Genomic DNA, 12,634 nt, shown 5'->3' on the forward strand with positions numbered 1-12,634 from the left:
CCGCCGCAGCAAACTTGCTAACAAAGCAAATTTCCATTTGCCCGATTGGATTTTCACTTAAAGATTTCCGTAAGCCTGTTAACTTTATTCCCCATTTAAATAACATAGTTGTATGGGGTACTTAGGTTTACTGCTGTTTTAGTTCGTTTATGAGTGTATGTCCTCCCAGTGAAAGAATTTACCGTTTTCTGCTTGAAAATGACACCTTAGAAGTTGAAACGACTCCATGATTACTTTGACAGAAATATAGCCACTTGTAGGAAATGAACTGCGATGTAGTCCAGTAGGCAATACACAAAATAAACATAATGCTCATAGCGCTTTTGAATTTTACTCCCTTTACGCAACCCGAAGATTTTAAATAGGAAAGCTTGTCAACTCAAACCTCGTATTCTAAATATTGGCTTAAAGTATTGATATCATTTTAGTCCTAACATAGCGAAAAAAGTATAATGTCCTTGTTGAACCTATGTTAAGATTGGTTTACTGCTAAAATAATTCGTACTATATTGTACTTTTTGTTTAAAAAAATTTAAGATAAAACCATCCGGCTCGAAGGACCAAATTTGTAAGTAAGGGTGGGTTCAAATGGCAAAATGAGAAAATTTGTAACTTTTTAACGACCCTAAATGTGTAACTATTACTAGACTACCTCCTTTCTCCCATAAAAGTTACGCTTTTGACAGTGAACTTCACCTTATAACGAATAATTCGAACATTTCACTACTATTAAACGATGCCTTTCTATTAAACAACCTTCACTTTTACCTGTGCTAAAAACTTGACCGATTCCTTGTAACGCCATATTGCTGGACATATCAAAGAACACATTGTCGGTATATCTTTATGCTGTCGAGAACATCAAGAAACACAAACACTGCCACACGCGAATATGGGCGGTATGTCCATGTTTAGAAATGCAAATGAAGGTCGAGAGTCGCCTGCGCCGGCCGTGACCCTGTCGCCCCCGTAGGTTGCTTGTTGGTAACGGAGGTAGACTGAAGAAACTGATCGCGGTCGGGGCACGCCCACTGATACATATTCATCCAGCTAATTGTTACACAATCACTTCGTTTATATTCAGCCAAAATAATAGTTGGCATGTTTGGTCAGGAACGAGGGTGGCATTAATGGGAGAGTGGGAGTAGATAAAATTGGTAAGAGGAAATTAAAGGAAAAATTCCTGTATTTCGTTCACTTAACTCACTGTTTAACTTATGTAATGTGTTTTGAGTAGTATGTCAAATTTTCCATTAACAAATTGAATTGTGCTAATTGTAACATCTGAATTCTCAAACGAATGTAGCTCATATCTGTATAGCTGTCCAATCCTGTTTTTTTTCATATTGAAACATATGATTTTGCCTTTAAAAATTACTTTTCTTAAAAAAAAATGTATCCATCCCAACCCAACTGTTTCCTTTTTTAAACAAATGAAGGGGTTCAGGTCAATAGGAGCGCCAAATAGGATATTGTATGTATTCTTTTATTACAGAAATTGTCTGATATGAAAACTTGAAAGAAAATTACTAGGCTTTGGAATAGTGTTTTATTGTCTTTCAATAATAACTATAATTAAGAAGCATTGTGTTATTGTTTGCATCGGGATGAAAATGCTCGTTTCCTACTCACAAAAGTTCCATTTCGGGATTAGCCTAGTAGTCAAATATAATTTTATTTCCTTTTCCCGAAAAATATTTTCAGCCACAAGGTTCATAACTTGATTGATTTTATTTCACACCGAATCCGTACAAAACTAAAAGCTCAAATTCAGTACAGTCTCAAGTTAACTCCAAAGTTTTAGCCAAACCACTTTGTAAGTAAGCAGCTGTAGCTGTTACAAGAACAGTTACGGAGCGAGTTTGAGGATTAGGAACAACTGCTACAACAAGGTACTTGAGGATTATACCACGGTGTAATAGTCACTTGATGTATAACTCACGAAACTAGAACTGTCTAGGTATTCTGGTTATTTAACTTTAAATGCGAACAGTATTGAAAGTATTATAATGCAGGATTATTTTAATAGTTCTTTAGTACTAGAATATATCTTTGCGCAAATAATGAAATGTGTTGTCATAAAAAATGTGTTAGAGATAGTCTTACTTAAGAGGGATATTTGTAAATAAATGCTTAATCCTTCAGTGGGTCAGGTTAAGCCTTAAAGAAAACTTATTGAAGTTTTAACAGTATTTTCAAGTATTTAAAGAATCCATAGACACTTTTTAATTTGACCAAATAATTACTAAAACTATAAGTGTAACAATTGTGACTTCAAAGCTGTCAAACAAATTAAATTATATTGAATTTTAGCCTCCTGATCACATTTAAATACTAAACAATTGGTGTACCTGCATTTATGTAATCAATGTGTTGCTAAATTGCATCCGGTTTCGACTAACAAAGGAGTCATTGTCGGGCCAGTACAGATGTCTTCTTGCTTCATTCGAAGGTCGTCAATTCATAATCAATAAAAAACATTTAACACGTACAAGAATATTGAGGGTTAAAAACGAAGTGTATCAATGTTTTGCAATTTAGCAACACATTGATCACATCAATGCAGGTATTTACACCAATTATTTAGTGTTACATAATTAAAAATGCATGTAACTAGGTGTACAATGCAGTTTTCTGCTTGCAATATTGAGCGGAGCCAGCATATTAATTCAATGTCAATGATATATTTGGTTCGCATTTTAAATAGAATGCCTAATTGCAGTAGGTATCCAAAGTCAATCATAAGTCAGGATTAAGTGAATGAATTGTCTACTTGCAGGAACCATATTCTATGTTTCATCTGGTTCTCATAAGTTAAATGTCTACTTTCAGTAACCAATGCCAATGATACATTTGGTTCGCATAAATGTAATGCCAATTTAAGGATTCTAAAGTCAATTGTACGTCCGGTTCACGTAGACGGATTGTTTACTTGTAGTATCCAAACTCAATGGTACATGTAAATGAATAGTCTACTTGCAGTATCCTAAATCATGGTCCATTTATTTCGTTCACTTAAATAAAATGCCGAATTGCAGTATCCGAAGTCAATGGTAGGCTTAGGCCTACTTCTGCTTCAACAATTCAATGCTAGGTGTACAATGCAGTTTTCTGCTTGCAATATTGAGCGGAGCCAGCATATTAATTCAATGTCAATGATATATTTGGTCAATGGTACATGTAAATGAATAGTCTACTTGCAGTATCCTAAATCATGGTCCATTTATTTCGTTCACTTAAATAAAATGCCGAATTGCAGTATCCGAAGTCAATGGTAGGCTTAGGCCTACTTCTGCTTCAACAATTCAATGCTAGGTGTACAATGCAGTTTTCTGCTTGCAATATTGAGCGGAGCCAGCATATTAATTCAATGTCAATGATATATTTGGTTCGCATTTTAAATAGAATGCCTAATTGCAGTAGGTATCCAAAGTCAATCATAAGTCAGGATTAAGTGAATGAATTGTCTACTTGCAGGAACCATATTCTATGTTTCATCTGGTTCTCATAAGTTAAATGTCTACTTTCAGTAACCAATGCCAATGATACATTTGGTTCGCATAAATGTAATGCCAATTTAAGGATTCTAAAGTCAATTGTACGTCCGGTTCACGTAGACGGATTGTTTACTTGTAGTATCCAAACTCAATGGTACATGTAAATGAATAGTCTACTTGCAGTATCCTAAATCATGGTCCATTTATTTCGTTCACTTAAATAAAATGCCGAATTGCAGTATCCGAAGTCAATGGTAGGCTTAGGCCTACTTCTGCTTCACTTATATGGGATGTCTATGTGCAGTATTAACTCAATTAACATGAATGAAGGATGAGCGTAGAATAGCAGAATAGTGTGAGATGTTCTGTGTAGCTTTGTTACTGACTACGATAACTGCTTTTTTACAGGTACATTTTTTTACAAATTTACTTGCAAATCAAGGGCAGTGTGATTTTTGTCGGTATAATTATGTTATAGTGTTTTTTAATGCCCTCGTTTTAACTTCTCCTTCTCCACGCTACATAGGCCTAGGCCTAATTAGTTGACTATTCATTGTTGTTAAAAAGAACAGAACGATTATACAATTAAATATAAACGTCATGATTTTAATCACTCAATATATGACTGATTGTTAATCACTTCGTATTACATGCAATTAACTAATATGCTCTTTAGTATTCATCAGATTTTTTCTTTTGTACTGTATTTATAATGTGGTAGATTTGTTGACTAACATATGTCGAGGCTCTTGTTTACTTTTTATTGTTTACTCGCAAATAATGTCATGGCAACCAATTAACCCATAAGGCCCATGTTAAATTTCTAAAAGTTTGCATTCATGTAGGGAATATTCCTATGGTCCGATTTGTACCATTTCAGATTTATACCTTCCCATGGTTGGGTACTATGACTGTGTTAAATTTCGTGAAGATCGCTTCAGCCGTTCAGGAGGAGTATTTGTAATAAAAAAGCAGGAGTGTAGTATAAGAGCTTCGCTCGCTCCGCTCAATAAAATTACAAGTATTCGGGTGAATTTTGATAAACCCATTGGATTTGAGAAAGCATGTTTTTGAACACTTAGTCCCACAATTGATAACAAAATTATTCCAGATGGGGGTAAAACCACCCCGAAGCCAGAAACCACAACGACAGTAATCGAAACGAAACCTCCCACGACGAATCCACCAGCGGAGATCAAACCGAGCAAAACTGAAGCTCCTCCGAAGACTTCCGAGAAGAAAGCGATCATGGAAAAAGAAAAGGAACCCGTGAAAAAATCCTTAGTAGAGGTCAAAGTTAGCCCTCCATCGACTGTGGTATTGTCCAGCATCGTGGAAGTTAGAGGGGGGCCTCAAGAGAAAACTCCGGAAATCTCCAGCTTGGTGGAGGTCAGAGAAGGTGACGTCATTTCCAGCAAGGTCGAGGTCAAGGTCGCACCCTCTAGTGTTGTAGAGGTCAAAGTTGAGCCGTCCAGCATAGTTGAGGTCAAAGGTCCCGGGGTGCCTAAACCTGTATCCATCCTGAGCTCCAAGGTGGAAGTTGTGTCGAGTTCTGACGAGCCAGCTATCAGTGGAAACAATGTGGATGGTCCTGCAGAGTATGACTTCCTATCTAGGCAACCGTCAGAAGTTGTGGATGAAACGTACAGGGTGAGAAATGCAACTATGCCAAGGCATAATTACGTAGATAATTTAGTTTTGTTTGTCTTCCTATTAATTTGGAACTGACAAATTTGCTGGTTGTTTATGCAAAAGTGACTGTACTAAACAACTCTTGGTTATTGTCACGTTGTTTTTACATTTATTCATAAAAAAGCTATTACGCTATGAACTCTATAGTATATTTACTTACCAAACAATGACAGGGGATAGACGTGAAGTAAAATAAATTAAATATTTTTTGTTTGTGATTAGATGAATAAACATTCTGAAAAAAAAATATTTGCTATCCAAAAATCTCTCCAATGTTTCCAAGGCGTTGGATAGAATTTACCATCCAATATTTGTCAACTTAGAACCTTTTCTTCCCAGCGTAATTTGGTCGAATTCTAAATCGACGACAAAACTTTACAAGAACGCCATTCTAGTTGTACAAGAGGCACATTGATGGACTTTTTAAACCCTGTATCTTATTTCTTTCGATTTTTCAGGTGATAGATTTGCGACCAACGGTGAAGCACGGTAACAAGAACGCCAAGCCACGACCCAGCAAATCCACACCAGCCGACGTCCATCCTACAGGTCTAGTGACCAGCATGGGAGGAACGGTTGTCAGGGACGGTCTAACTACAGTGCACGAGACCAGCGTACTTGGAACTTACATCTCTGGGAAATACGCTCAAGTGCTGCAGAGCACTTCCCATGTGTACCAGTCACAGGTTAGTGTAACAGTTAATCTTGCGTAACGGTTATTAGTAACAGTTACTTTCAGGTACTGCTTACTTCCAGGACGACTTTTAGACAAAGTCGTCTCTCTCTAAGTGACTTTCAATTTCTTTGATATTGGTGACTCCCTTCTCTTGATTTATTTCCTTTTCCTCTTAGCTGTGAAAATACAGTATATTACTTCAGTCAACGAGTTTTTTTTTACTTTTTTTTAGAACAAGGTGTTATATACAATTTTATACAATTTTGATTTTTTTGATAGGGGAATACATTTTAAAACTTGTATAAAGTGTTGGTTGTCTTAAAGAAACGTAATAGGATTATTTGCTAGTGTTTCGAGCTAATATTGTAATTGACATTCCCTGTTAAATGTGTTTGTTGAGCACAACAACTACTGAAGTACAAAAGTTATTTATTGCACATTCTTGTGAAATGCTTTACAGGCTATAAGTGTTATTGTAAGGCCATAAATACGGTCTGCAAAGTTAATGGGTGAAAGAAAGATTAAACTGCTCTTGTGAGGACAATAGATCTAGGGTAGGTTTTTATTACTCTATAAAGTAAAACATCTATGATTAACTACTGTGTTTGTGTCCAGTATCCTTAATTGTAGCCTTTGGTGTGTTCTTTTATTACCAACCTAACAGATAAACTTAACTGAGTGTGACCCTCTAATTATTTTCATTGATTTTTGTTAGATTTTTTTTAAATTTTAAGATTAACAGGTCCTAAATTATTTTTGGAATATAAGTTTTATTTCTTACTAAACATTAACCGAAGTGACATAATACTCGTACTGAGAAATACTTAAACCCTTTTCTGGTTATGTTGAAAATAGAATATTATAAAAGTCTTTTATTAGTAAAATTACTATTTTAGGTAACTAGTTAAAATTCAAAATTCTATTTTTTAACAGCATAAGGACTCCGTTTTTCCAAATCTTTTTGCAAATTATCCTGGGTTAATAAGCAAGCTATTTAAGATATTTATCAGTAATTTTTCAAATGTGCTATGAAAAAAATAATACTTTTTTCAAATAAAATTTATCCTTCATTACCAATAATTCCAAATTTTCTAATGATGGTTCAACTAATTCTCACTCTTTTTTATTGGTTTTAGCCGATTGGTAGTTAAAATGAATGTTGATGAATGAATTTCAAATTACAGAAGAAACCTAAGCCGACCCCTGTACAGTCCAACAAAATCCTCAAGACAGCCGCTCCCTCCTTGAAGGCAGGTCGCCCCAGCCTAGAGCCAACCCCTGTCAGCACTCTGCAGGAGGACTCCGCCCTCCCTCTGGAGGCGCTCTTCAACTCTCCGAGCGGAGGCAATCTGATCCGCACCTCCAGGAGGCCTGCCGTCGGGGCTCTGCCCTTCAAGAACAGATACCAAGGTCGGTCCAAGGGGAGGGAGGAGCAGGAGCTTGAAGAGCCTGTGGAGGAAGTGACTCAACAACAGCCGAGCTACAAGAAGAACCGCAACCGAGACAGACAACAACAACAGCAGCAGCAGCAGCAGCAACAACAACAGAGATCTTACAAGTATGGCTTGGCTGACGTACAAGAGTAAGAGACTTAGTTGTATCTCAAAACGTGATTGCGGAATTTTGAGTAGACATCCAATTTTTACTTGGGCGATTTCACGTAAATAAATACATGAAGTTACAAAAAGGACAGTAATATTGAGTGACGAAACATATCCGATGAAGGAAGGAAAATTTCGCTTTCAAAATATGTTCATTTTTTAATTATTGCTATTTATGTTTGTGTTTTTCATATGTCTCACGATACAATAAAAATGTTCAAAGTTGTTTAAACGATTTTAAACCATTTAAGTTACGAAAATACAACAAAACTAGTGATTAACTTTGGTCGTCTACTTCAATATCTACAGTCACAAGTTTGGTAAACATTGAAAACAACTTGCAATCTTTTGTTGCTTAATTCTTTCGTTATTACTTTATAAGCACAGTTATGGAAGAAGAAGGATGAATAGTGCACTAGTAAACAGTGTAACATTTCCGAGAGTGGCATTAAACTGCGGGGAAGTTGTAAAATGATTTCTAAGGATTTAGGAAGGTAAAGATTCCATTGTTGAGTGAGTTGCTGGCCTAGTGGGTAGTGTCTCGGATTTTGGTGCGAGAGGGATTGGCTTGATTCCCGGCATATCCACAACCCTTATGGTTTAAGACTGTAATGCACCTCTACATGTAACCCATGCTATAGACTGACGCAGAATTCTCCTTAAAATAGTTTCATTTTGCTTTTAGTTCACTCCTTTCTCCCCTCTCCGTATTGTATCTCCTCCAACATAATCATCTTTTATGTCCCAGGAACAACCGGTTCGCTCGCCCCTCACAGCCAGAGTTGGCCACCGTCTCAGTATACAACGAACCTTCCACGCCCAACCGCAAGTTCCAGTCGTCCAATAGAAGAAGTGGTTTCAGACCTGCCAAGGGAGACAATTCCGTAGACAAAGAGAAAGACAGAGATTCTCGCCGCAGCTTCAAACCTACCAAATCTTCTCCATCTCAGGACCAGTCTACCAGCCTCTACAAGTTCAAACTCGCCCGACCCACTGGACGGTAATAAACTATGTTACAAATTGGCCCTTTTTGATGGAGTGTTAATCTTCAAAACCATTTAACGTAGTGTAAACATGAATAGAATATGCATTGGTATGAATATGGAGTTAGGGAACTGCCATAATCAGGTATCTTGCCTGAAACATTGTATTTCAAAGTTATAAACTGATACTAAACCAAAGGTAACACTAACCAAGATAGATGCGTGTGTTCTCGATGTATATTAAGTGAGGTATTCTCAAACTAGTTTAAAATATGATGATTGTTTGAAAGATCTCACCACACATCTAAGTCACTGAAGAGTTAAGTTTTTATCAGCCATTGAGAGTAGGAAGCCTACAATGGGAGGAGAATTCTACTTTTAGTATCCATACCCTATAGTCCCTGACCTGCTAACCTACATAGCTATTCAGGACATTATCTTGAAATTCTTCATTCAGAATTATTTCGACCAGTTTACAGCATATTATTTTTCATAAGCATACTATAGACGTTTTTTCTAAACTATCCTGTCACAAAACATTTATATTTCTACGTCGACCGTTACATTTTTATACGTCCATTAACAAAATGTGTGGATTTCCGTTAGTAATTTCAATTTTTTTCTCCAGCTGGCAATACAAGACAACCCCCAAGCCCAGGGTGGCCATCAGACGCCAAGACGAGGGAGCGGACAACACCACCGTGGGACAGGAGACCAAACCTGACGACCAGGAACAGCAAGGCAGTGACGTGACAGACAGCAGGGATCTAGACAACAACCTTGTACAACCTACAGAGTCAACGCTGCCTCTGGAGACAATCAAGGTGGAAATATCTACTCCAGCAGAGTTTAGAAACACTTACTACGAGATTGCCACTATCAAGTCTCCCTACACCTTCCAGGTGAGCTGGTGATATTTGTAACATCATAAACCACACTTTGCAATAATTTGTTGATATGTTGTTGGGTTTCGGTTGTAACCAGTTAGTTAAAACATTTGTTAGTTTATTCAGACAAGACAGAGACATGTCAATCTGTATTTAAGTATCCTGAGAATGAAGTGACGATTATTGCATCCATGAACGAATATCAGTTTTTTTACTATGTTTCAAAAGATTCATTTTGCTTGCATGGTTACGAGAATGTAGGTTGTTTGTCGAGGAAAGATGTCAATTTAACTTTCTAGTTATTCTGTTACATTGGCATCTTTGCTTACAGATATCTACTGGAAATCTATGAGTTAACGTTTAACATTTTTTTTTGTCCGTAGGTTGGCTCCGTTAAGAACACCAGGTACATCACAGTTACCTCAACCATCGAGAAGAGCCTGGTCGAACCAACAGAAGCTCCCGCGATAAACCCTTCAGAGCCACTGACAGAGAACATTCTTGCCAGCACTCAACACATCTACGACAACAAAGAGCCGCCTCTGGACTCGTCTATTGCTACTCTCCCTCCCATCGGGCTGGCCGGTGACGCTGAGACTCCTCCTTTGGAAACGATGACGGAAACATTCAGTACAACCCAGTTGCTTCTGAAGACTCACATCCTTCCCGTGGTATACGGCGGAATGAACACCAGCAGCTACACTCTGGTTCAATCCTACCACATCACGAGGATAGTGACAGCTACGAAAACACTCCCGCCGATGGAAGTGTACCAGTTTGTTCCCAGCAAAACCTTGAACGAGTTCAACACCAGACTAGACGAAGCTGGGTCTGAACTTCATCTAGAGTTGGAGTTCGGAGACAACAACGAACAAGACGACGACGATCATCCCAACGCTGCTAGAGCTTTCCCACCTGATTTGGATCTCGCTAATGTGGGGTCTGATTTCGACCTTTCTGACGTTGACAAGTCAAAATTCCCCGATCACTTGAGGCTGAAGAAAGCACACCACACTACGCCACAACCTCCTGCAGAACCTACGACTCCGGCGCTCTCTCCGGAACAGATCCAACAATTGGCTCTTCTCAGATTCCTCAACCCTAACGCCAACATTCCTAACGTAATCACACAATCTAAACCGGTCATAAAGTTGGAAACTGTTTATGAAAGTCATGTAATTCCTTTGTTCAACGGACAAACCACCATCTTCAGCACGCTTTCAAGGCCGATCGCAACAGTTAGCAAGACGGAATACGAGGTTGTAACGAGTACTTTAGCAATGCCTCAACAACCTCAGCTAAATCCTCTGCTGCCACCTCAGCCTCAACTAAATCCTCTGCTTCCTCAGCAACAGCTTCCTCTGCAGCCTCAGTTTGCTATCAGCTCCACCCCAGTGGTCACTCAAACTGTCGTGACTGAGACAGACAGCAAGATCCTCAAGTTGACTTTTGGTGCCAAAACTGCCTACACGACTCTCTTCTCCACGCGGGTAGTTCCAACACAGCTGACTACCTATCTGACAGCGTCTGTTCCTCTTCAGCCGACAGCTTTCCCTGGGTACTTCCCTGCGCCATACAATCCCTTCCAGTACGTCGGTTGAGTTCCAAAGAAGTAGTAAAGACTTTTAATGTTACCTTGAGGTTGCTCATGCGATTATTAGCACAGAACGCCCCGAAACGAATTAGACTCGAGCGTAATTTATGATTGTAAGTTTTAAGTCTAATCTTTCAGTCTCAGAAAGAATATCTTCCAGCATTGATAGCTAACTTCATCATAATAACTTTAATAATCTTTCTGTGAATGACAAAGAGTTAACCCTCGAGTTTTAATATGCGTTTAGGGGTCGAGCTTCACATAGTTCTATACAAATAATCGCAATTGCTCACAAGTGGAAAAAGTGGGTAAAGAACTTAAGTTAAGAGACTGAATCCAATTCCTTTAAATTTGAGTTAATATACCTAAATTTGATCGTCCCTAAAAGTGAATTACCTAATTATTTGGAATGTGTTCATCCAAGTACTGTAAATTATGTATATATCTTAGATTCTTTTAACACTTCGGTTGTAAGGTACTGAAACTAATATGTTACCATGTGAAGCCGTCAATGATATTTGTGATATTATGATAAACATTTTGGGACTTAATGAGTTGAGAGAAAGAAGAAGAAAGTGAGAAAGTGCAGTGCTCGCCAAACCCAGTATCATCGCCAACCGGTGCTTAGTGTAAGAAGCATCACCTAGGTTTAAGTATCGATAAATTATTGTCATGAGAATCAAAAAACCGTTTAAAAATCTCACTTTGGATTACAATTTAGATAATTAAATGTTGTATAAATAGTTAAACCATTTCACCTAAGGAATCATAGTTACAATAGTAACTCCGCTCAATCCATAATAAATAGTTTAAACGTTTCCTTATTTCATCTTGTATATAACATTCATTAGCGTAGGTTTAATTGTATGTAAGTGTATTATATGTCATTTTTTATAAAAGAAACTAAATACAATAAAAAGTTTAAAACTTGAAACTTGTTTTTTCCCTCGCAACACTTTCTATGACCAATAAACATTTTACTAATGTATATTCTGTTGAGTATTCCACTTGTCATTTTTCGTTTGATACTCGTTTGAATTCTGTTTGAGTAAACTCTTAAACCTAACAAGAGAGATTGCAATCGCATAAATCTCCGAGCAGAGTTAAATCACTTAGACACGTTCATGTCGATGGAAGATGCAGTGTTACTTTAGATAACAATTTCTACAAATCAAGACGAGATTTATTTTGGTTTGGTTGAATTCTGTGAACTATTCTCACAGCATAATCATATGCGTTTATTTAAAATAATCGTTAGATCTGCTACAAGTATGAAGTTAAAGTTTTTGTAACATGTTATCAAGGTGTTTTATTAAAGCAACTTAAACGAATTTATTGTTAATAAGACTTAACATAGGGTTCCACAAGCTGAAAGAGTATGTTTTGTAAAAGTACGAGTAGTGACAATAGAAGAAAGAGACGCCACTTCACAAATTTTTTGGCCCAGAACTTTTAAAATTTTCGGCGAAAAAAATGTCCAAAGCCCCAGGAGCTTTTTTTGGCCACTTTTCTTAAGGGCCCAGCTCTTGACTTTTACACCCATATATAAATTTTTTACTTTTTTAATCCCGAAAAACACGTCTGGAAATGGTGAGCTTTTTTTGACCACTTTTTTAAAAATCCAGCTCTTGACCTATACAAGCCTATATAAATGTTCAATACCATTGTATAACTCTATTACTATTTCAAATCCACATCCATTCA

At 37.4% G+C, this 12,634-nt stretch overlaps 1 protein-coding gene across 3 annotated transcripts in view; it reads left to right on the forward strand.

Moving 5' to 3' along the window:
- LOC128985805 (probable serine/threonine-protein kinase kinX) overlaps nt 1-11,864 on the forward strand; it is a 173,720-nt gene extending 161,856 nt beyond the window's left edge. For 2 of the 3 annotated variants that reach the window (XM_054405688.1, XM_054405689.1), the window contains 6 exons: nt 4,609-5,147; nt 5,648-5,875; nt 7,050-7,447; nt 8,215-8,466; nt 9,078-9,351; nt 9,720-11,864. In XM_054405688.1, coding sequence (XP_054261663.1) covers nt 4,609-5,147; nt 5,648-5,875; nt 7,050-7,447; nt 8,215-8,466; nt 9,078-9,351; nt 9,720-10,937 — 2,909 coding nt within the window. In that variant the 3' untranslated portion in view covers nt 10,938-11,864. The remainder of the gene's footprint in view (nt 1-4,608; nt 5,148-5,647; nt 5,876-7,049; nt 7,448-8,214; nt 8,467-9,077; nt 9,352-9,719) is intronic. The other variant, XM_054405690.1, reaches the window with a different exon arrangement.
- The last annotated feature ends 770 nt before the right edge of the window (nt 11,865-12,634 follow it).

Source organism: Macrosteles quadrilineatus, unplaced genomic scaffold (assembly GCF_028750875.1).
Source record: "Macrosteles quadrilineatus isolate MER2022 unplaced genomic scaffold, UCM_ALF_1.0 Scaffold_2__2_contigs__length_208266976, whole genome shotgun sequence".
Taxonomy (NCBI): domain Eukaryota; kingdom Metazoa; phylum Arthropoda; class Insecta; order Hemiptera; family Cicadellidae; genus Macrosteles; species Macrosteles quadrilineatus.